This window comes from Cololabis saira, chromosome 9 (assembly GCF_033807715.1).
Source record: "Cololabis saira isolate AMF1-May2022 chromosome 9, fColSai1.1, whole genome shotgun sequence".
Lineage (NCBI taxonomy): Eukaryota > Metazoa > Chordata > Actinopteri > Beloniformes > Belonidae > Cololabis > Cololabis saira.
In genome coordinates this window covers 34,472,313-34,496,194 of record NC_084595.1, presented here as the reverse complement: position 1 = coordinate 34,496,194, position 23,882 = coordinate 34,472,313, and the positions used below count along the sequence as shown (strand labels likewise).

The window sequence follows — 23,882 nt, the reverse complement described above, 5'->3', positions numbered from 1 at the left end:
GTTCTAGAGAGATGGATGGATTGTAAAAGAAAAAGGCCAGTGACTTCTCTGATGGCCAAGCGCTCACATATGGCTAAGCTTTGCTTGCATAGCCTCACTTCAAGGCGAAGGGCCCTACAAACATAAACAGTAGAAAGGCTGCAGCTGGAGCAGGGAGGCAGCCGCTTGCTTACCGAGACCTCTCTACACTAAACACTGGATCAAGTGACGCACAGGCCTTTGGCAATGCAACACAGACCCAGGCCGCTCAGAAAAAGCCTTTCTTCCGTACGTTTATATTTCTAGTCTCTCAATATTTACACCACGGGAAAACACGCGATTTTCCACTCTTTTTGTCTAAAATGATCTGAAGAGTGCACCTCCCATCTTGTGCTTTCAACACAATGGCGTTACTTGGTGCAAACTCCTGCACGGCCCAGACTACGTTATTCCGTCAGGAAAATCATTGCTAGAGTGCCATACTGGTGCTGGGAATGAAGAGACTGGAGCTTTGCACAGAATCTCCTTCAGTGCAATTCATTGATATTCACACACACGGCCTATTTCCAGCCGTGTTCTGGAGGAGCAAACAAAATGAGGATTAGGCTCTTTTAGTGTGTGAGTCAGTGCATTTGAAACTTGGTTTGTAAAAGTGTGTGTGTGTGTGTGTGTGTGTGTGTGTGTGTGTGTGTGTGTGTGTGTGTGTGTGTGTGTGTGTGTGTGTGTGTGTGTGTGTGTGTGCATCTGTGCTATATCTCTTTTATGATGGGGCACAATGGGGAACGGAAGGGCCCAGGAGCCAGTGAATTAACCCAAATTACAGCTAAGGGTTGCCTGGGTAACTGGATAGGAATGAGGAGCAAATGTTGTGTAATTTTCTAATGAAGGGGTGGGGGGGTGGGCTCTTCTTTCTCACATGTAAAGACCTCCATTGCCTGTTACCGTAACAACAGGAGGGCCCTGTACCCCACCAATGTAGATATTTACTTGCTGAGTCACCAAAACCGTAAAAAAAAAACAAGCCTTCGATACAAACCACTAATGTCTTTCTTTTAAACATCTGTGACGATCTATGAAAAAATACTGCACATTTTGAATTTATGCTTGTAAAATTTAACAAGGAGGAATATTGCAGGTGGCTTTTAAATGGACAGAAAGAGTTTATATTTCCTACTCAAGCTATAAGGCCCGAACACTATGTAACAGCGTCTACCCATCAGCATCTCACCTGAAATCACATCAGTTCTAGGGTTTTTACCATTAATCCATCAAGGGGGCAATGTGTTGGCACAAATGAAGGATTTGATGACTGTTCAGGGTATATATTTGCTCACGCTTCCCTGAGAATTAAAACACACCCCCACAATCCTGCCAAATATCTAACTTTCTGAGCACCAGACACTTAAAGTGAGTACAGGGAAATTGAATTGTAAATGTGCACGCAACCCAGCTTTTAAGTGTTACACATTGCAATGACCCGAAAACCTTTTTGCAAAGTATCTGAATTTGCAAACACTTGCGAATTTTCGACATATAGACAGCTTCCAGTTTCCCAGGTTGTATGTTAGTTTAGCTCTCCAAGGTAACGCAAACGTAACTTTGATACTTCTGTACTTTACTCTAAAGCAAAACACCCAGGTATTACTTGGAATATTGAAATGAATCCAGCAACTTCAGCTTCATGCTGGTTTTAAGATCAGTTATGTTTATGCTCCTGGAGCTGCTCGCAACAACACAATTTTTTTTTTGTGTGGGGGTCACCAGATCTTTGCATGTCACTGTGTATTCAGACAGCACATAGTTGAGTTAGGCTACTATAAATGGATTTAAACGTATTATTCAGATGCCCACAAAAAAGCAGAGATCCGATCCTTCTGATCATAAATGCTGTGAGCTCATGTACACTTGCCCTTTGTAAACAATAAAATGGACTTTCTATCCCTGTGCAACGATACCTAACACTGTTTGGGTTTTAAAGAAATACTTTGTTTTCTAAGTTTTAACACAAACCAGTTCCTAATCAGAGGCAAACTGCACACCTTCATAGGAGGGTGGACATTGAGGAACCCGAACCACAACTGACTGGGGGGCCTGGGTCAGCTCGGGTCGGCACTCATTCACAGCTTTTTACAAATCAAATCAAACTAGGTGTCACAGCCTGACATCTGCAAATAAACTCACATGTCCAAAGCGTCTCTTTGCCACGTCGCATGACTGTACAGTGTCCAATAGGCTCACAGACACTCAGATTATTGAGGGGGGAAGTCTAAACACACTTCACACCTCACCTTGCCTTTGATCCAGAGAGACGCGACAGTCTTGGGGGTGGAGAAAAAAAAAACAACCACACCTTGCTTTCAGGTGTATTAAGATCCTTCCTGCTGTGGGAAACTGCATTGTACGCTATGAACTACAACGACACCACCAGACTTGCTTGAGACATTGTCATTAATCACTCAGGGTGGTTGAACATCTCAGTCCAGATCAGCAGCTTTTAAGATGGGAGAGACTCGTTTGCCACTGAGCCATGTTAGCTCACCTGCATCAGGCTTCAACCGCCGCCAGTCATCTGGCGAAGCCTTCAGAAATCTGTCACGAACCAGACTACAAATAAAAGAAAAATCAGATAGGGATCTGCAAAGCTGCGGATGAAACACAGAGCGAAGTGGAGAGAAGACGTGGTTTGTGGTTTTGGAAAAAGAAAGAGCCTTTTTATTTCTCGCTGTATGATTTGAACAGGTGTGACAGATGTGTGGCCTCACTTTACTTGCATGTGTGTGTGTCTAGTCTACCACCCAGAAGCACATACACACACCCGAGCTATGTACCGACTCGGCCTGTTGAGACATGCAGTCCTTTCTCTTGTTTATTGATAGCTATCAGCACTTTCTCATTTCTGCAAAAACCAAACACGGCACTTGCAGAGCGCAGCTTTGGGGTCCTTTTTTTTTTTTTTTCCTCTACATCAGAGCAACAGCTGAAAGAGGTCAAGCACAGCTGTGGGTTGTTGCGACCTCCTGCACTCAAACCCCTACGAAAAGGCACGACTTTGTTTTCATATTACAGCAAAGCGCAATGTCACTCCATATCAGTTTAAAAGACTTTGAAACGGCTTTAAACTAAGAATGCATGGGAATGTGTGTATATGTGTGTGTGGGAGAGAGGGAGGGGGGGTGACGACTCTCCTGGCCATCCTTTCTCTCCCAGCTCCACAAAGTCTTCAACTGCTTATTGTCATTTCACTAATAGCACAGCAGCTTTCACTCTGAGGGGCCTTTGAGGCGCAAGTGAACGGAGCCAAAGACTGCTCAGATTACAGTGCAGAAGACTGCGGGGGAACCACGCCATCCAGACTGTATGCACACTCTCTTTGGGAGTGGGGGGCAGCGAGGGGTGCAGAGTGATTGAGACATAACAGCCATTAAGGAGTTCTAAGTGATATCTCGCTGCAGGGCCACCAACAGTTCTGGGGCGGCAATTATGGTATCCCATATCAATGGTGGCTGAACACCTACACCAGCTTGGTTTTATTTGTCAAATCATCTACTTAACATCACATCAGCCACATCTAACAGTTTGGCTTTGACACTGTCCATCTAATTTATAGACACTCGAGGCATGTATAGCAGGTTGTAAAGTCCCGAATCAAAACATTTGTGGAACACCAGAGTTGAAATTTTATTGACTGACCCTCCTTTTTTTTTTGGGGGGGGGGGGGGGGTAAATGAACCATGAAAATCACTCGTTACTCATGCATGAGTGCCTCTGTGCTGGAAAATTACCATAAACATTTGGGAAAACCAAAAAAAAACTGATGTAAGGAATTGGGCAACTGACCAATCTGCTCACGAAGGCATTTGTAGTCACCATTTAATATTCCAAGTCGTATATTCATGAATGCTCAATATACTAAATCATTATAAAATCTTCAAAGTTGTGAAAGAGATTATGGTCTAGGTGAGAAACAGTGTACATCAAGTCAAGAATAATTACTATTCTGTTTAAACTCATGAAATATAAACGTGAGAGAGATTTGGCACCGACAGTCTGACATTGTAAAATGGCTCTTAAGACAGGTGCGGGAGCTGAAAAAACATTTGCCAAAACATCTCAAAAAAGATGTACATTAAGTACAAAGGAACCAGTTGAGCTACAACTACTGAGTATCAAGACTGGAAGCATCAAGATTGGCCCCAAGACATGCGTGAAGACACTTGTTTTAAAGGTCTCGTATATAGATGAAAAGAGGGTGGTTCTTGATGGAGCAGATGGATGTCCCTGCTATCGCTGGAGGACACAGGGTACCAACGCCAGAGCTCGTAGGGTAGAGGAGGGGTACTGGTACGTGTTGCTATCAGGCAAAGATGAGGTGAAACTCTGGATTGAAGACAAACTTGTTTTTGAAGATATTTCACCTTTCAGCCATAGTCTCATTAATCTGGATGGACACGTGGGAAGTTTCAGGCTTGCGAGTTGTTCACCTAGAACTAATGTTGGATTTTTTTTCCCCTCGTATACAAGTCAAGCTTTCACCTGAAATGCCTCTTCAGTTCTCATTGGTGGGAAGTCCATTTAAACATGTAAAATGCTTACCTTGGTATTCGAGAATCAGGAAAACAGGTCCACTTGCCTCCTGCTGAATCCTTTTAGGATGACTGAAAATCTGCACCAGCCTATTGAAGATGGACTGAAAGCCAACACATAAAACGTGTTGCCAGTTTCTCAAAGATACTGCACTCAAGCAGTCACACAAGAGGACACCAACATCGTTGAAAAACGCTTCAATCTTTGCAGAACGCATCATTGATCCAAGTACACAACTGCTCGGCTAGCCAGGAAAGGCCTCACAGAAGGCTCGATACCATTCCTCACCTCAGTAAAATCCTACAGAAAACACTGATATGAGATTTAGCAAAGGGGACAGACACTACTTCTCTTTGAACATCATTTGGGACGCTGTGTTTTCTGGTTTCGCAATAAGTCAATAGATGAATAAAAGCCTCATTGCAAGTATTACAAATTTGTCTCCATATTGGATGCAGGAAAGGCTTGAATTACTACTTTTGCAGCAGGATTTGTTGTGGATTCTTCCATACGGTTATTGCTTGAGGATAATAATAGTGCACCTTACAAGTTGGCTGATGACTGTGCTGAGGTTCCCCGTAGAGACAAAAATCACTTTGACTTTAAGCATTTGAGTTTGGTGTCATTTGGAACTGACCGTATTTACCTTTTTTTTTTTTTAATCATCATGTCTGCACCACCAAAAGCCACTAGAGGAAGAAATCAGATCAATCAATCAAAAAAAAAAAAAAAGAGATTTGGATCCGATATCTACATTTAATGGTTTCTTGAGTGTTTCATTGTCGTACTCCTTCTCCATCAAGCTTAAGAAATGTAATGTTTTAATACAATTTTGCTAACGGACAAAAAGATCAAGATTTCAAGCCTCAGCCAAGAGTGCTGAAGCAGGCAGGGCTGTCCATTGTACAATAAAATGTAGATTTGGAAACCCAGGGTGGCCAACACTTGGTTTATTTGATAAACAATCAGTATCTTGTTTCTCATTTTCAAACTGTTAACTCTGTATGTTTTCATTTAAAAAAAATCTTTAAGAAAGTACAAACTGAAACATTAAAACGATCAAATAAACAGTTTAAATGAAGTCTGAAAACTAATAAGATAAGCCTGCAATAAATATGTATTTATTTGCAGGACAAGCAACTTTAAAATACTTAAAATTCTTCGGTAAACGCTAAAATGCTTCATCTAAATTATTTCTTCCAAAGGAATTTCTCATTAGTTTTCCACAGACTTTTACCCTCCTTCTGTTCAGACCAGGGTCTACTTGCAAAGTTAGTTTTGATGCAAACTCTCTGCACTTCCTCCGGGTCTGTTAATCTGTTGATTCGCTCCTCGTTACCTTCATTGAGGATGTCCCAGATGTCTTTGCGGGTGCCCTTTGCCGTCTGTGTGGGTTCAGTGACCTGGCGTGTAGTCTGTGTGTGTGAGCTTGGATCAGGGAGGGAGGTTTCTCTGTCTGATGCTGTGACAGGTCGTGTGTTGTGTGAGGCAGATGATGTCGGGGTTGTTTTGAGCGTGCCCCTCTGTTCGGTTCTCCTAGCTGTTGGTTTCAGTAGGTCGTCAAGAATGGACGTATCTCCGATAAGATCTGTGAGGAAGGAGTGACTACTGGAGGCAGGAGGGGACTGAGGATTCTCCATCTGCTCTTGCCGAGTTTCTCGAGACCTTGCGGATGATTTGGGGTCCTGCTCCCTTCCTTCTGCTGTAGGTCTGGATAACATGGCCGAGCTGCAGTGGCTACGGTCAGAGGAAGAAGGGGCATCTTTGTCTGCGTGGTTCAGGAAAGCAGCAGCCTCCGCAGACCCCAGACCACTGCTGAAGGCCAGATCCTCGCCAAGACCACGACGAGCTTTGCTGGCTCCACAACCAGAAACATTACCCCTCTTTGTCCTCTTGTGTCCTCTGGCACCGAAGACCGTCTCCTCTTGCTCCTCTGACTCTGGAACATCCTGCAGAGGATCTAGCACATTCTTCTGTGATATCTTTTGCTTTCTGGGAAGTTCAAGAACATCATTTTGTGGCACGGCTAATCCAATTTGTGGCACCAGAACATTTTCACGTGGAGTCCCAGGTTTAGTTCTGGGCTCTGGATTTGTTTTTTTAGCTGATCTTGTAGCTCTCGAGGGATCCTTTCGCCGATTTGTACTCTCTGTGTGGCTTTTTTTGCCGGACGTTTTTGTGGATGGTGAGGAAGTAGCAGTGGAAGGGGAGGAGGTCTGTGCTGAAACCCGCTCTGGGAAGCTGTCTCTGATGGCATCGGCCAGGTCAGGGTGATTCATCGAGGTGTAATACTGACGTAACCAGGCGAGTCTCTGAGTCGAGTCTCTTCTGAGAATTTCAACGGCAAACTGATGGACAGAAGGGATTCTGAATTTCTCTGCCATTTCTTCCAGCTGCTGCCTACACAAAGCACAGGCGAGAACATAGTCAAATATTTTCATCGGTCGGCTCACCTAATAATATGCTGCAAGCTAAACCTATACTCACACATGCAAAGTTAGCACAAGTCCAGAACTCTGCGCTCGTGAGCTACTTCAAATTAGACATAAAGCAACATCTTTGAAAAGCCTCAAGGCCTACACTATTATTCAGACATTCTGCGGGTCTGTCGGGCCTGACCCAAGATGAATAGCTCTCCACATATTCCGGCTCATATCCAGACAGCAGCGTAGGTGTTTTTCCTGAGCTCCTGGGCAGTCATTAAAACGTTGGTCTAATCAGGCTCAGGGACAGAAATACTTTTAAGTCGCTGGTGGTGCACCAACATTATGCTGGTGTTACCCCCATTTGAGGCTTTCGCTGGAAAAACGATAAATAAAAGTAACGGCAGTAAAAGCTGACGTGCATGCAGATTTAAATCATTAAACTGTGTGGTTAATTGAGGCGATATCAATATAACTAGTGTGTGTGTGTGTGTGTATTCCCCCCGCTGCAAGCCTCTGGGCAGAGATACAGCCTTCCCCATGGAGGAGAGAGGCCGGAGCCATAAAGGTGTCTGTGTGTCTGAGCCTGCGTGTTTGGGGGGAGGGCTAAGGTGATGCTGTACGGCAGAGTTGTGTATGAATACTAAGCATCTGTGAGTGAATGTAAATGTATAAAGTTTGGGTGTGCGTGTGTCTTTGTGTGTGTATCCGAGTGGGTTTGGAAGTCCTCAGGCAATCATTTTTGCTTAATCCCAGGAGGCCTGTAGTTGTGAAAAGGAAAACTCCTGCACCGTTTGGCCCCATCATAACTGGGTAATCTTTGGCATGATGCTGGGAAATAGGTGGAAGGGAAAGCTCAGAGGTGGTCTCTCACTAATCACACACACTCACACACACACTTATTTAGGCCCAGGTGGGGGCGCTCAACACTGTAACTGGGGTGGGTTTTGGCACACTTCCCAACAGTTCCAGGAATTCCTCTCTTCTTTCCTTCCCTCGCAATTACTCCACATGTTCAGCTCCCCCTTTCCACCTCAGTTCATATTCCTTTTTCCCTCCCTTATCTAGAGTTATTTATCCTTCGCCATGCCTGCCCGCCACCTCTATCCCATCCTCTTTTACCTCAGCTTTTTGCCTCCCGTGGTAAATCTGTTCATGGGTGTTTTCAACAGCCTACTTTCCTTTTTCATCAATCTTACCGCGGTTTTGACTTTGTCACAACTGCGAGTGAGTCTCACTACCTGCGTATGGCTTTGGGAGTCTCTCCGATGATGACGGTGGCGTGTCCTTTGTCGTGCACGGTCTTATTGGTGAAGGTGACTGGATGATCCACGGCCGGCCTCTGGGGCATTACAGCGGCAGCAGAACAAGGTGGACTGTCTGGTTGGCTCACTGACGGGCTCTGTTGCATCCAAACAAGGGTGGAAAAAATGTTTTATTTTGTAAAGTTTAAGTCTAAACTTTCAATTATGGCAGTTATTCTAAAGTTCCTCACTTAGGATTTCGTAAACTCAATTAAGTCATTTTAATCTAGAGGTGTCTGCACTCTTCTGAAGAACATCTCGCATGCACGACTGTGTTTGGATTGGAAGTGCTGCAAGAGGTGTTCTGGTCACAATCAGCAAACCCGACAAACTAACTCCCTCAGAACGATTAAGGCTACCCAGAGTGAACTGCTTAATATGCTCATTGTCTCCTTCCATTAGTCAGTACTGGTGGCTGAGATTGTGCAATCAGGACAGATACAAGTGTGCAGAAGCATTGATGTTTGGACTGGGATGGCGTCACAAACTACATCATCAATACCGTATGTGTGCTGGCAGAAATACTAGAACACAGTAGTATCTTTTTTTTTTTTTAAACACACCTCCTGGGTAGTCAGGAAGTTATTTGCCGGAAGCTGCGAGTACATTTTGCGTTCAAACACATCCCGTACAGCAGCCCTGCTGATCAGCTCCTCTGCTTTGCTCCCTCCCACCACGCGCTGGTTAGAGTGCGTAAACACCACCTCCTTTACGCCTCCTTCGAAGAAACACACACATCATTAATGCTGAAACTACATTCAATTAAACTATTTTGAAACTAAAATGCTGAACCTAACTAACCTAGTAAACTGTCAATGCTTCCAATCTTTTCTTTCTCCTTTCGAGTTTCACTTTTCAGGCTTGTAAAAGAAACACCTCCAGGTATTCCTGCTCGTCTCCCAGTCGGAGGAGTTGAGAGTTCATCCTCTGAAGATGTGAATGTCTCTATGTCTTTTGTGTATTTCGATCTTGCCTTGTCTCTCATGCTTGCAGTTTGTCTTATTTTGCTGCCGTCTTGCTTTCCTTTTCCTCTGTCCTCTCCCCTGTTCTTTGAACTTGAAGCACCCTTCTTTGCCTCCAGGTCCAAATCCTCAGATTCATCTGAGTAACCCTCTAAGTTACAGATTTGGGCAACTTTCTCTGGTGAAGAATTGTCATCACTCTCCTCATCCAGGGCTCTTCTTTTATTTGTCAGGCCTTGCTCCTTTCCTGCAGTATAATCACCGTCTTTCAACCGGAACCTCTTCTCTCCAGGATCTCCACGTTTCCTTTCTGAGCCAATAGATGTGTCACCGTTTTTTGTTCCCGATCTGGGAAGACAGACAGGAAAATTCTCCGTATTGGAAGTCTTAGAGATGCCAGTGGAGTTACCCATTATCTTTTCATCCTCAGCATCTTCCTTGAAAAAGTTTCCGTCAGTACTCGAACTACTGTCCCCTTCCTCAAACACAGGTGCGTCTTTGACCCTTTGGAGGAGTGTGGAGAAACCGTGCTGGAGGAGACTAATTTGGCCAGGACTAGTGGTTGTTTTCCCACTCTTGTTGCCACCATCGGTGCCCAGGTTTGAGGCCTTTCTTTTAAGCCCTCGCAGCTCCTCCTCTGTTTCACTCTCACTGCTGAAGTCCAGCACACCTCCGGGCATCTTTGCTGCATCTCTGTTGTCTTTGGATGCTTCATTACTTGATACTGGGGCATTTGTGAGTGAATCTCTAGCTTCCTGAAATAAAAAAAATTAAAAAAGAAAAGGTGGAAATGAACAGCTACATAAAATTACAGGCAGATGGATGATGTGAAAATTTAGTGTTAAGTAATGTAAGAGAAATAAATGGATATGAAAAAACGGTAGCAAAGACAAGAGAATATAGTTTGTATGAGAGAGTTTACCTCAAAAATGTCCCAATGAATTGTTGATTCATTTCATTTCCTTTTTTCCATGCCATCTTCCAGCAGGCTAGCCCATGTGAGATTTCATTGGGCAATATAAACTCATGCTTTCTAACAATAAATCCTCATGAACATGAATGTATCGTGAACCATCCACCATGATGTAACGGAATCACAGTTTTTTTGTCTTCCCAGAGCTATGTGCGTGGCCCTTTGATTTCACCAACAGATTCTGATTTCACAAAATTTGCAAAATACACAACTCTTCTGAGGTTTTGCAGAGCGTGTGTGCTTCCAAGCCTCAAGCTTCTTTCAGCATGTGTTAAAGCCCCCCAGGGTATTCTGTATTTTTGTAAGAATATGAATGGCCTCAGTGGAGCAGCAGGGCTGTTTAAAAAAAAAAGAAAAAAATAAGGACAGTGTGCTGCATGGTGCAGGCTTGGATGTGAAAAGGATGATAAGGGGCAACATTGTGTAAATAAATAGCTGAAAAGAAGAAGATGGCCTTCAGTGTGGTCTGCTCCTTCCATTAGGTCAAGCAAGTAATTATAACCATCTGTTTCAAATAGGATCAGAAAGAAAGTGAGATAAAGAGCACCTCATCCTTCAACGCCAGAATAATGCAGAGTGTTAAATGTGGTATTCCACTTAGAACGTCAGATTTTGACTTTTAAATACTGAGTAGTTCTATCGTCTGCACTTAAATAATACGTTTGCTTCTTTCACAGTATCGGTATAGCAACTGTGGTCATCCAAAAGGAAATTGTGTAAGCAGGTTTGAAGGACAAGGAGAACCCTGTTTGACGTACAGTACGCCCTCTTTCACATGTGAATGTGAGAATGGGTGTGCCACTTGGGAGAGAAGTGGGAGAGAGAGATGGGAAAGATGAGCGGCCCATGTTCTGGGTCTCTGAGAACAGCAGAGGTACTCACGTCGTCTCCCTTTGCCTCCTCTTCCTCCTTCTCATTGCTTCTGTGGGTTCTTGTTGTCATCACGCCGGCCTCCACTTGTCCTTCTCGCTGACAGCAAGAAACACATATTCATCAAAACAAACACTTCACTGGAAAACATCAACTTATGTACTATTCACACTGGACTACAATGACCTCTGGACCTGCAGTAATTCTGAAATGACACCCTGGCATCTGTATTTAGTTTTGCGCATTCACGCTGGACAAGTGTCTGTGTTTAACTGTGATTTAAAGACATTGTTTTATTTAAACATTCAATTTGAATATTGATTTAAAACCGTATGATCAGACACTTAAATTTCAGTTATGACACATGACATTTTGACGAGGGAAAAGACAAAAAAAAAAAGGCTTTGAGCTTGATGAAAGGAGGTTTCTTACTGCTTGATGCAGCTACAAGTGTCACCACCTCGCTGTCGTTCTTGTGCACTGGACTTCTTTTTTGAAAAGTTTCCATATGAATTATTGCTGATTCATTTCTGTTATAATCAGGGAAAATCTTCTTACAATCATCTATGATCACCTAAAAAAATCTGATCATTACATCATATGGGGTGGATATTGTCCAAAGTTGTGATATAATAGCACACTATGTACCACATTGCCAAAGTTATGCCGGAAAAGAGGTTATGTTTTTTTTAAGTGTTTGATGAAATAATTTTTACTTTACAAATACCAGACATGTCCCTCGGATGGGATTAAAATCACACATTCCCTTCATGATTTTGACAAATTACCACAGGTTTCCAGGTCATTGTAATCCTGTACAAATGAGGCATTAGAATTAAGGCTGAACGATTTTTGAAAATAATCTAATTGCGATTTTTTTCCTCAATATTGCGATTGCGATTTAAGATGCGATTATTTTTTCAAGGTCCTGTTTCTCATGTATTTTTCAACTACACAAGCAATAAATCAATCTGTTTCATAATAAACAATATCAGATTTATTTAAAGCACAGATAACAAGAAAACAAAACTGTCGGGACAGTCTATAAATAAATAAATAAAATACACAGATATAAAAAATAAAGCTACCGATCTCCAGTCAGTAACATCACACACACTTCAGTGCAGGAAAAGTAAAAACAACAAATATCTGCTTTAACCAACTGGGCATTAACTCCCAATGAACACAAAACAAACTAGTGTATGTTACTATTAAATTTTAAGGAGGAAAAAAAAAAACTTCCTGAACATTCAATGAAAATATATTCACTCAGTAACAGCAGCACACAACATATTAAAGTGCAAATTCTTCTGTATGGCTCTCAGGAGATCACAGATTTTTTGCCAGGAAAACCAGCATGTCAACTTTTGCTGGTTTTAAAGATGAGCGAGTGCAAGTAACGATATTCCCTCCAGCACTGAAAAGACGCTCTGAAGGAGCACTTGTGGCAGGGACACAGAGGTACTTGCGGGCCATATTGCACAGTCGTGGAAAGTTGATCTTGTGCACCTTCCACCAGGCCAAGGGGTCATCTTCTCCATCAATGGCAGGGGTCATGAGGTAACTATTTAACTCTGCCTCAGCGACATCTTCAGGTTGCACGGGAGAAGCAGAAGAGGCCACAGCAGTCTTGAAGAAGCTGCCAAGAGACTTCTTCACCTTCTCGCCAGAGGGCTGTGCACTTTGAGTGCTTTCGGTTCGAGACCTCTTCTCCTTCCAGATGAAAAAAAAAGCAATTAGTATAGATTACAAATCAATAAATATAAAATCTGTTTGTGATATCATAGATACATAATTATTACTAACCTGGTTATATGCACGCCTTGCTGATTCCAACATTTCAGTCTTGAGTCGTGTCTTAACGGTGGGAATGTTGTCCGCAGTGATGTACCGGGTTTTAAACCTGGGATCCAGGAAGGATGCAACATCCAAAAGCTCCTGGATGATGGGGTCCTTGTACTTTTCATTGAGGTATGCCAGGACCTTATTTTTGATTGACCTAGTCAGGTCAGTGTCCTCTTGATCTTCAGCCAGGATTGATGTGGCTAGAAGGTGAAGAACTGGTTTGAGGTAGGAGATGCTCACATACTCCTCTCCTGAGAGAGCATCTGTAAAGTCCAGGAGAGGATGCAGTGCCTTGTGAATAGACTCCAACACGTCAATATCCTGCCAGGTTGGGATGAGGGAGCGTGCGTATCGGTCACCGGACAACACCTGCGAAATGGCTTTGAGCTGCTCTAGCACCCTGGCAATCATCATTTCCTTGGATCCCCATCTTGTTGGGCATTCAGTAATAAGACTGTGCTCAGGAAGTTTGAGCTCCCTCTGTGCTTCACTCATTGCTGCCTTCTTCTTCCAACTGTGGGAGAAGTGCCCCACCACCTTCTTGCACAGCCCTACTGCTCTTGACACTCTGTCATCTTTGAGTGCATGTCCTGTAATACAAAATAGAACAGTGTAATTTATACAATTTGTCTTGTGTGAAACAAGGTTATCAACTTTGAAATAAATACACATTCTCTACCTCTCACATTCACCATTCACACACACATACAGGACTGTCTCTGAAAATTAGAATATTGTGATTTTCTGTAATGCAATTACAAAAATGTCATACATTCTGTATTCATTACAAATCAACTGAAATATTGCAAGCCTTTTATTATTTTAATATTGCTGATCATGGCTTACAGCTTAAGAAAACTCAAATATCCTATCTAAAAAAATTAGAATATTCTGGGAATCTTAATCTTAAGCTGTAAGCCATGATCAGCAATATTAAAATAATAAAAGGCTTGCAATATTTCAGTTGATTTGTAATGAATCCAGAATGTATGACATTTTTGTTTTTTTAATTGAATTACAGAAAATAAAGAACTTTATCACAATATTCTAATTGTCTGAGACAGTCCTGTTCAGAGACACACACACACACACACACACACACACACACACACACACACACACACACACACACACACACACACACACACACACACACACACACACACACACACACACACACACACACACACACACACACACACACACACACACACACACACACACACACACACGTTATGATATTAATTTACGTACCGATGGCAAGATGTAATCTGTGCCCAAAACACTGCAGTCTGGTCCAGTCGTTCAGCTGTGCTGCCAGCACCATATTAGCTGCGTTGTCCGTCGTTATGCAGACGTGGTTTTCTTCCGGTAGATCCCAGCCGGCGAGACCCTCTCTCAGGCCGGCTGCAATGTTTTCTCCCGTGTGGTCGTCCGGGAAATAGGACACTTGAAGACAGCGCGCCTTGAGTTTTAAGTCTTGGTCGATAAAATGCACCGTTAGACTTTGGTATGGCTCCGTTGTGCGGCTTGACCAAAGATCAGTTGTCGTTGCAAAAAACTCCACTGTTTTCAGCTCCGCTGCAACTCTCTGTCTGCATTTTTTATATAGCGCAGGTATGGCTACCTGGCTAAAATGTGTGCGTGACGGCATTCGGTACCGCTTATCCAGTGTGCGTACCAAATCAATAAACCCAGGCGTGGTCACTACACGAATGGGCATCATGTCCTTGGCTATGAACTCCGTTATTGCCAGAGTTATTTCTGCGTGCCGCTTCGAGTTATGCTCGTAAGGAGTAATACTCTCGAACAGGTCGGTCAGGGATCCCTGTCGGCTGGTACTTGGCTTAGGTGAAGCACTGGTCGTTGGCATTCTAGCCATGCAACTATCATACGTGGCTTTGTGGTGTTTTTTTAAATGCTGGAACAGGTTCGTGGTGTTACCTCGTGAGGTAGCCACCGCAGCAAGGCACGTTTTGCAAAATACCTGACGTTGCGCAGCATCTTCTCTTTTAAATCCAAAATAATTCCATACAGCTGACGTGCTGCTTCTCTTTGGTACCAAGCTTTCCGCTGTGTCAGCTTCTGCAGAGCCGGAGGCCATTGTAAATATGTACGCGGCGACGTTGACTTTTTTTCTCTCCCGGCTCTGCCTTCCCACTCTGCTCCCTCGTGCGTCAAGCCTGATTTATGGTTCCGCCTTAAATCGACGGCGTAGCCTACGCCGTAGGTTACGCGGCGACGCGCACGCATAACACGGAACCATAAATCAGCCTTTACATGATCAGATCACGTGACCAGTCAAATCGCAGCCTTTGCGGTTAGAAAATCTAGTTTTATCACATCGCGATATTATCGCAAATGCAATTAATCGTTCAGCCCTAATTAGAATCATAACCCCATTATGATTCAGGTTTGCAGCATCACATTTCAGCAAAAAAATTACATTAAGTGTTCCATGCTTCTTTACTTGTTAGGAATAATGACAAATACTGAGAATAAATGAGAATAAAATCATGAAAACCTAATTATTTAGGTGCTTGTATTGTAACTGTTGACGGCTTCAGGCAGTGTGCAGCAACGGAGCACATCATCAAGTGACTAGTGTTGGTCATCTAACCTCTAGAATCCTGCTGGTGAGACATGTGCCGTGAGTCTGCAGCCTGAAGAGGTTTTTCATCCCAAACAGTTCCCCTTTATGGACGGCATGACCTTGCACTGCCTCGAAATAGCGCCGGGCACTCTGCTCGCCAACAACCGAGCTTTGCAATTGCTGTTGAAAATAAAATAAGTCAGTCACATAGTAGTGAAATATAACCATGTTGAGTGAGGCTTGTTAGTTCCAGATGTCATTTGTATTGAGAAAAATAATTGTAATAACAACGATCATAAAATTAAATAAATAAAAATGACTAGTGCTTAGACATTGGTGACAGCAAAGTGAAATAGTACACAAGTTAAATCTAAAATCTGTTATATAGTAGAAATCTGATAAATGGAAAATGTAATATATATCCTAAATTTACTACCTATAAATTACAAATAAAAACTGTAATAAATAGGAACTGAGCCTTAAAAAGCGCAACCAGAGTTTAGTGAATAAGAATTGACAAAAAACAACTTAAAAAAACCCCTCAGGTTTGAGAGCTGCACAAGGTGCTGTCATGTAATGTACAACGGAAGTTTGTGCGTTTGTTGATTTTATTATACTGTTTTCTAACCAATTTACTTAACTAAATTATGTTTTTTGTTTGTTTTTTTAAATTAAATTTATAATTATAGAATAAATAAACTGACCACTGTTCTCTATATGGAGCCCCCAATATGACAAAAAGTGTAATATGTAAATAAAGTAGAAGGAAATTAATGTCTTGTCTTTTAAGCCCCACAAGACAACAAATGAAATTAAAAAATAAAAAGAAATAATTTTTCATAATACATCTTTATATTAAGTTTAATGGAAAACTTAAAAGAAGTGACACGTTTACCAGGTGTACGTTCACCTCCTCTATTTCACAACACTGAAGGTTGTTTTTGTTTTTTGTTTTTTTAAAAACACAGGAAGATGCTTGATATTTACCCACGCGTCCTTTCACAGTCTGGCAAACCGCTCCTTATCATTTACTGGGATGCTTTTTTTTTTTAAGATTTAACACCCAATCATGTATTGTCACAAAGCCACTTAAATTAATTAGGTGTACAATGTTCCAGTTTTGCCTCAGCATTTTTAAACTTGGTGATGATGTCTTTACACCGTTTTATCGATTAAAGATGGCATATAAACGATTTGAAAATGAATTCACCATGCTATCAATTTCATTTGACAACCATTTTTTGAAGCATTTGACTTAAATAGTGCAATACTTCATCTCTGAACTCACATTGTGTCTCCTTGTCTCTTACCTGTTTGTAAACTTGTCTGAGGTAGATAATTTCTTCTACAGTTCCCAGAGAGATCAGCCTGAGAACAGTAACATCTCTGCACTGGCCGATACGATACGCCCTGGGGAGATAGAAACACACACAGATGAATCATATCAATGCCAGAGCAGCGCGGCGATACAAAATATTACAATCTAGATCTGCGACAATGTGTGCAACATTAACACATCATGGAATTTTGTTAGGTCAGCTATAAAATTGATCTAATAGATTTTTTCCTTAAATGTAATAACTGTAATCTTGCCTACTGCTTACCTGTCAACAGCCTGAAGATCATGTGCCGGGTTCCAGGTAGGGTCAAACAGCACCACCACATTAGCACCTACAAAGTTCAGACCAAGTCCACCAGCCCTAGAGACACAAATATTGACCAACAAGTTCAAGATTTTTAATGAAACACTGAGAAAACACATAATGCTAAGGAACACATGTTGTGATTTCATTAAGATCTTAATTAATTTATCTTGTATGGCTTAAAGCAAATAACAAACATCTTCTATTTGTGTAGATATTTCTAAGTTTTGTCTGTTTTGTAGATTTCAACTAACAAGGTGGAAACCAGGCAGAGGTTGACGTGAGAGGAGCTGTTGAAATCTTTGACAATCTGCAGTCTCTCTTTGGATTTGGTGGCTCCATCCAACCTGCTGTAGTCCAGTCCCTCTGCCATGCAGTAGCTCTGCAGCACGTCCAGCAGCTGGCAGGTTAAAACAGGAAATTAAATATTTTTTTAAAAAAAAGGGTAGAAACAACACAGAATAACTGTTTAAAATCTTTGAATTCATTATGTCAACGAACTCGTGAACATTTTTTCATAAAACAAAAGCGACACCGAACACAAACAAATCTTTTTCCAGTATTCACTGGATCATATTCGTCCCTGAAACTTCATAATTATATATGCTATAATAGGAATCCTACGCCCGCACTATCATCTTTTTTTTCTTCGAAAAAGCAAAACAAAGGTCGTAAAAATACAGGCTCACGGCAGACACAAATATTGTCCCATGGTGTCAGCTGGCTGCAACCGTAAGACTCTGCGGCATCTCATTATCTTAAACACCGCTCTGTGAAAACCCCAAAGCCGAGGTGTCCAAAGTCAGTCCTCAGTCCTGCCTTGCATCAACACACCCGATTCTAATTAATGGTCATCATCAGCTTGTCATCAAGGTCTGCACATGTCACAGGCATTTGTATCATGGTGTGTTGAAGGAGGAAAACATCTAAAACCTGCAGGTCACAAGCCCTTAAGGGCTGACTTTGGACACCCCTGCCCCAAACGCTTACCTAGGAATCTACAGTAGTCTATAGAAAATCATGTCATCTAATACTGTTTATTCGGAAAATCACTTGTACTCACTTGCTTTTGTTTTTAGTGACTGAACTAACATGCGAGTGGGAGTTATACACCTAAACCAACTCTGACACAGCCCACAAAATATAAAATTAAAAAAAAATTTAAATCAGCATTGAATTATTTGACCAAATTAAACCATCATGCTGTATTGTCAGTGGCATGCTAAAATGGAAAATACCCAATTATTATTATTATTGTCACAAAAGAGAAGCACACAAATGCTAATCTCACCTTCGTTGACAAAGAAAAGATAAGTATTTTGTCCTTCCTTTGCAGATAGTGCTTAATCAGCTTTTGCAACACCTAAAGGAAATAAAAAGGCATGTTCAACAGAACTGACATAGAAGAGGACAAAGACCACTGCTTCGATGTCGTACCTTCATTTTTCCACTGTACATAGGGTCAGAAAGGGCTTCAAATGCTTCATTTTTGCATCGCTGCACGAAGTCTGGAAACTTCTGGAAAACTTTTGCACAAATGGAGCTAACATACTTTTCCTAAAACAAATAACATTAATTGATTAAAGGGAGAAATATGTAAAACATATGTGTTAAAGAATGTGAATTACAGGACTGTACCTGCTTCTTACTGGTGCCTGGAGTAGACTGAAGCAGTGCTGCATGGTTGGCAACCTTCCTCAAGATGGCCAGGTAACTAAAGTATAGTACTTTCATTTGAACACCCTCGGAGTTTCTCTGTCATACAGAGGAAACTGTTAAATGATCGGCCTAATCTGTAATTGTTTTATTTTGCAATAGCTTTACAGGTTTAGCTAAGGCACATTTTCCAGGTTCCTCTCTGCATTTAAAGTGAATTGATCAACTGATTATTTCTAGTAGGCTCAATTATTCTGCATTGATTTAATTTTTTCTTGTTTCTTTTTCTTCTTTTTTATTAAAAGCACATATCAGGGAAAAAAAAAAACACAAAACAAAGATATCCATAGCTCAAGAAGACTAAAAGACTAGGGGGAAAATGCATGATTCATAAGTAAGGAAAATAATTAAAACAGTTTCACACAAATCCCCTGAAATCTAAAGGATTATTACTATAAATCTGTTCAAGGCATATAATGAAGGTTTACTCAAGTATGATGGAAAAACTTACTTTATAGCAGCAGGTTTTGCGCATGCGACCACTTTGGCAATCACATTTCTCTGAAGATCTCAGCAGCAGCGTCACATCCTCGCTGTCCAGCACCGTCTGATACACTGTCTGCTGAAAGTCTGTCAGAGAGCAAAACACCACCTGGGACGTAACACAACAACGAACAATTCTTTAAGACATCATCAAACCGTTGTATCAATATTATCATAGACTTAAGTGAGTCATGGAATGATGGAAGTATGGCTCAAATATTCAAACTTACTCTGTCATCCTTCTTTGGGAGTTGTTCATTGATGAGAGCTTTAGTTCTCCTGAAGAACCAATGAGAAATGTTCCTCACAAGAGCTTTGACAGTCTTCCTGGCCGTAGCCAGAGCCCGTTTGGTTGCACTGTGTCTCTGCCCTTGTTCAATAGGATCAGAGAACTTGTTCTTGAAATGACCTAAGGTGCCAAGACAACCTGGTATTGCCCTAAATAGAATAAAACAGTTCATAGACAGATAAACAGAATATTTTTTTTCAAAACAATAAATAAATAAAGTGTATACTTTGAAAATGCACAAATGCGCTGTATATGTTAGGTATTTAAAGTCTTTTAAACGCACCAGTCCATAACACACCAGAGCTCTTCAAGGTTGTTCTGCAGGATAGTGCCAGTGAGACCGATTCTGACCTAATGGAAACACAATATACAGTATATAAGTATATGTAAAAGCAACCCATATCCGATGTCCGCATTTACGCTGGTTACCAGCTGGGGGAAAACACATGCGGCTAGTTAAATGGGCTTGGCTATTGACCTGGAAAAAGTTAGGCAGTAAGCGGGAAAAGATTTTAATGAATGCAAGAGAAATAGAAGATGTAGTACGTGGACATATTTCCATTAACACCCTGATACACCACCTCAGTGCTCTGCAGTATAAGTATACAGTATAAGTATACAGTATAAGTATGTATGTTATACTATTGTTGTCAGCTGGTGCAGTAAAAGTAAATATCAAGAATAGATAATCCAAATCCACCTCGTTATTGGTGAAGTTGTGGAAGACACAACTGGAGATATTATCGAAGCCACTGCTTCCCAAAGCATTTATTGGAGGTCGATAAAAAAAAAAGGACAGCCTGTTCATCTGCGTTGACTGCACTCGCCATGACACGAGTTGCGCTAATGGGGAAAATCTGATCTGTCTGCTTAGATGGCAGATGGAACCACATATCTGACTCATATCTGCTTCAACATATCAATGACGGAACTGCAAAACATTGTGTCTTAAAAATGCGCCTTCCTGAGACATCAAAATAAAAACTTGTATTTCAAACAATTATATTTTTTATTGGTACAAAAAAAACCAAAGATTTTTTGACAGGATTACTAAACTATGTGTTAACAAGGCCGACCACATATCAATGAGTTGAAAAGTGGAGATTAAAAGATTTTCCCTACATTTTTTGGGGGGATAATTTAGCAAATGGAAGCTTTTGTATTTCGGGCATCGATATGAATGAGCCCCAAAAATATCCAAAAGTCCAAATCCATTATCTTTTTTTAAAACAAAAATCATGACTACTATCTTATGATTTCACCTTAACACCAGCTTCACGAGTAGCTTATATACAGATTCATTACTAGTCAAAAAGATTATTCTGAAATAGCAACAGACCTTACATCTCAGCGTCTTCATGGCCTGCGTGATCTGAGAGTTTGGATTCTTTATCTTGTGGGCCTCGTCAACAACCACAGCAGACCAGTCTATTCTGCAGGGAAGAGAGATGCATCTTAATACTGAAGTGTTTAAATAATAATTAGGACATACTTACAAAAGTTTGTGTTACATATTTCAAAAAAATCCAGAATACTTTTTTCTGCTATAGTGTATCCAGTTTAGAGAAAGAGTGACATTTAGCCATCCAGGGAGGGAGAACAATTCATCATTATACCATCATTTTGCAATGTGGGTGAATATTCTTGTCACTTTAGCCTGCCAGGAGAGCACCCTGGGATACTTAAATGCTCCTGTGTGGTGAGATGCACTACTAACAAGAGTGGAAACAGATGTACGGCATCAATAGAAAGTATGGGAAACCCGTGTGCAGCAAGTATGTTGTCACAAGTAAGTCATATATCAAAGTGTCAGTTTCAGGTTACGATGTTTCTGCAAGTTAAACTAAATCATCTTGAAACTATAGACATGATTCTCTAGTGAAACACAGATAAATCATTAATGTCATTATTGTGCCTTAACTAACTAAAGCAGATGGTCAGCACATTTTTTACTGACATAGGATGCTTAAATGATTCTTTTAAATAAAATGTTTTGAGCTAGCTAGAGACATTGTGTTTTCATCTATTCCCTTTGCTGCAAATGACCTGGCCACTTGTCCCCAGAGTAAGACGTCTAATGCTGCGTCTTTGTCAGTCTTACTTATTAAACTGATCCACACAGAGGCGAAGAGTCTCATAGGTGGTCAGTGCAATCTCAATGCGACCTTTGTGGATCCGAGCCAGCTCCTCCTCTTTCCTCAGCCCGTGGACCACCACACACTGGAAGTAACCCCATGTGTCCAGTTCGTCTTTCCAGTTATAAAGCACTGACAGTGGCGCCACAATGAGAAACACCTGGACCAGATCATAAAAAACACCCAAATCTTATTGATGACAAAGCAAACCTGAGATTTGATGTAAATGATTGATCGCTTCATGTGCTTCAAAAATATACATAAAAAGGACTTTGGAAAACCAAGCAAAGCTTTATCTAAAAGTATATATCAATACCTACTTTTCTGGGATTACTTGGCTTGGAGGGTATCTGACTTTGCAGAAACAGAGGTCTGTTGTTCTCTACGTCCTCCCATGTGCCTGTTTTGTGCAACACAGCAGCAAGAAAACCAATGACCTGTGGCAAAGAGGTGGGGGGAATAAAAGCAAGAGGGCCATTTGACGCCATGTGAAGAACAAGTACTCACATTTTAACTAATCTTTAAACAGCTTCACAGCTAATTTCCCTTATACCTGTACAGTCTTTCCAAGACCCATGTCATCTCCCAGGATGCATCCGTTGGCTTGGATGTAGTTATTGTAAACAAACTTGATCCCTTCCCTCTGGTAATCTCTCAGGTATCTGTTGATTGTGTAAGGGACTCTGTCCTCGTGACTCAGGGCGAAGGGGATGCAGAGACTGAGGTCAGCGGGATTGCCGGGAAACAAAGGTTTCTCCTGGGTGAAATTGTTCAAGCCTGGTCTCATGAGTTTGGAGGCAGGTACAGCCTCCTCCTCTTGCTCCTCCTCTGCATCGCTGGAGAATATCACCCATGCTGTATCGTCGTTATGAAGCGTGGAGATCAATCTCTGGATTTGGGCTCGTCTCAAGGTGCCATCTCTTGGGTTGGGAGCCAGACAGCAGTCACCTTCATGCCATGTTGCTAGGAATTACATTTACTGGTTATGTAATGAATGAAACATCTATTTGGGAGGAAGTATTTGAATTTTTTGCACAGGAAAAATAGTAATGACACAAGGTATAACTACTTCACTGAACATATTCAAGCATCACACGTGACGTAACCCTTTTATAGTAACAAAAGAAAAGTATTAAGTGCAGTTAAATGTTCACTATTAAATCATTAACACATTATTTTTACTCAGGCATTAATACAAAATCTGGACACTTTTAATTAGAATATTTGCAACTTTCAACTGAACTAAAAAAGGGAATATTATGGCCATTTTCCACATTTTTCTGTGGTTTTAATGAACCATCGCTGACTTACTTTGATCAAAGTACCACAGATGGTTCAATGTATTTAACATCGTCCAGTTTAATATATATATATATATATATATATATATATATATATGGCTTATTATATCTGATCAACCGTGTGATAAAGGGACACGGTTGATAGTATGCAGCAAAATATTTTCCCAATAAAAATGAGGACTTATTTCGATATGCAGGTAGTTATTTCAGCTGTGCAGTGCTTTTAACTAACTCTGTACACCACTGAGAAACAACAGCAAAGAGGTGATTGATTTAGGCAAAGGACAGGGGCTAGTACACCAAAGTAAATGACATTGGGGTCTAGAAGACAGTAAATGACAGAAATGCAGAGTAGACATGCCTGGCAAACCTTTTTCATGAGCTGAAGTTGAAGCCATGACATCGAGACTACTGAGGAGGAGAGGCTTGTTTGCTACCTCGAGAGGTTTATCGAACAAAAGTAAACGCTAGAGTTAAACTGAGACAGAGCCATCCTAACATAGTCACTCATGCTTTCTCCTCAGTTTATTGTAACTTTTCAGAAAACAATGCGGATGCAGGCAGCCGGAGCTCAGACTGCACACACCAGCCTGAGCAGGTTTCTGCATGTTTATCTATAGTGGCACCCGCAACCGCACTTTCGACACATTTTAGATGTTTTAAAATACACTTTATACGTTTCATATGCACATTCAAAATCACGTTGAACCCTGTGTTTGTATACAACAAATCGTGACTGATATAATCTGTGTTTTTAAGATTTTGTTCCACAAATCAGGCCG

The 23,882-nt window shown here is 41.3% G+C and overlaps 2 protein-coding genes across 2 annotated transcripts; both read right to left on the bottom strand.

The window, feature by feature from the left end:
* Positions 1 to 5,639: 5,639 nt before the first annotated feature.
* Positions 5,640 to 23,655, bottom strand: ercc6l2 (excision repair cross-complementation group 6-like 2). Its single transcript, XM_061730030.1, has 20 exons — positions 23,471 to 23,655; positions 22,353 to 22,762; positions 22,120 to 22,236; positions 21,766 to 21,959; positions 21,004 to 21,097; positions 19,948 to 20,015; positions 19,606 to 19,813; positions 19,344 to 19,484; positions 18,815 to 18,931; positions 18,614 to 18,733; positions 18,468 to 18,539; positions 17,431 to 17,576; positions 17,138 to 17,233; positions 16,844 to 16,943; positions 15,561 to 15,713; positions 11,108 to 11,194; positions 9,092 to 10,007; positions 8,854 to 9,008; positions 8,228 to 8,388; positions 5,640 to 6,963 (listed from the first exon to the last, which is right to left on the bottom strand). Exons 1-20 carry the CDS (start codon positions 23,496 to 23,498, stop codon positions 5,754 to 5,756), a joined length of 4,593 nt encoding a protein of 1,530 aa, XP_061586014.1. The 5' UTR covers positions 23,499 to 23,655; the 3' UTR covers positions 5,640 to 5,753.
* LOC133450825 (E3 SUMO-protein ligase ZBED1-like) lies at positions 12,137 to 14,813 on the bottom strand. Its single transcript, XM_061729730.1, has 3 exons — positions 14,195 to 14,813; positions 12,902 to 13,530; positions 12,137 to 12,808 (listed from the first exon to the last, which is right to left on the bottom strand). The coding sequence occupies exons 1-3, from the start codon at positions 14,811 to 14,813 to the stop codon at positions 12,425 to 12,427; spliced, it is 1,632 nt and encodes a 543-aa protein (XP_061585714.1). The 3' UTR covers positions 12,137 to 12,424.
* Positions 23,656 to 23,882: the final 227 nt, after the last annotated feature.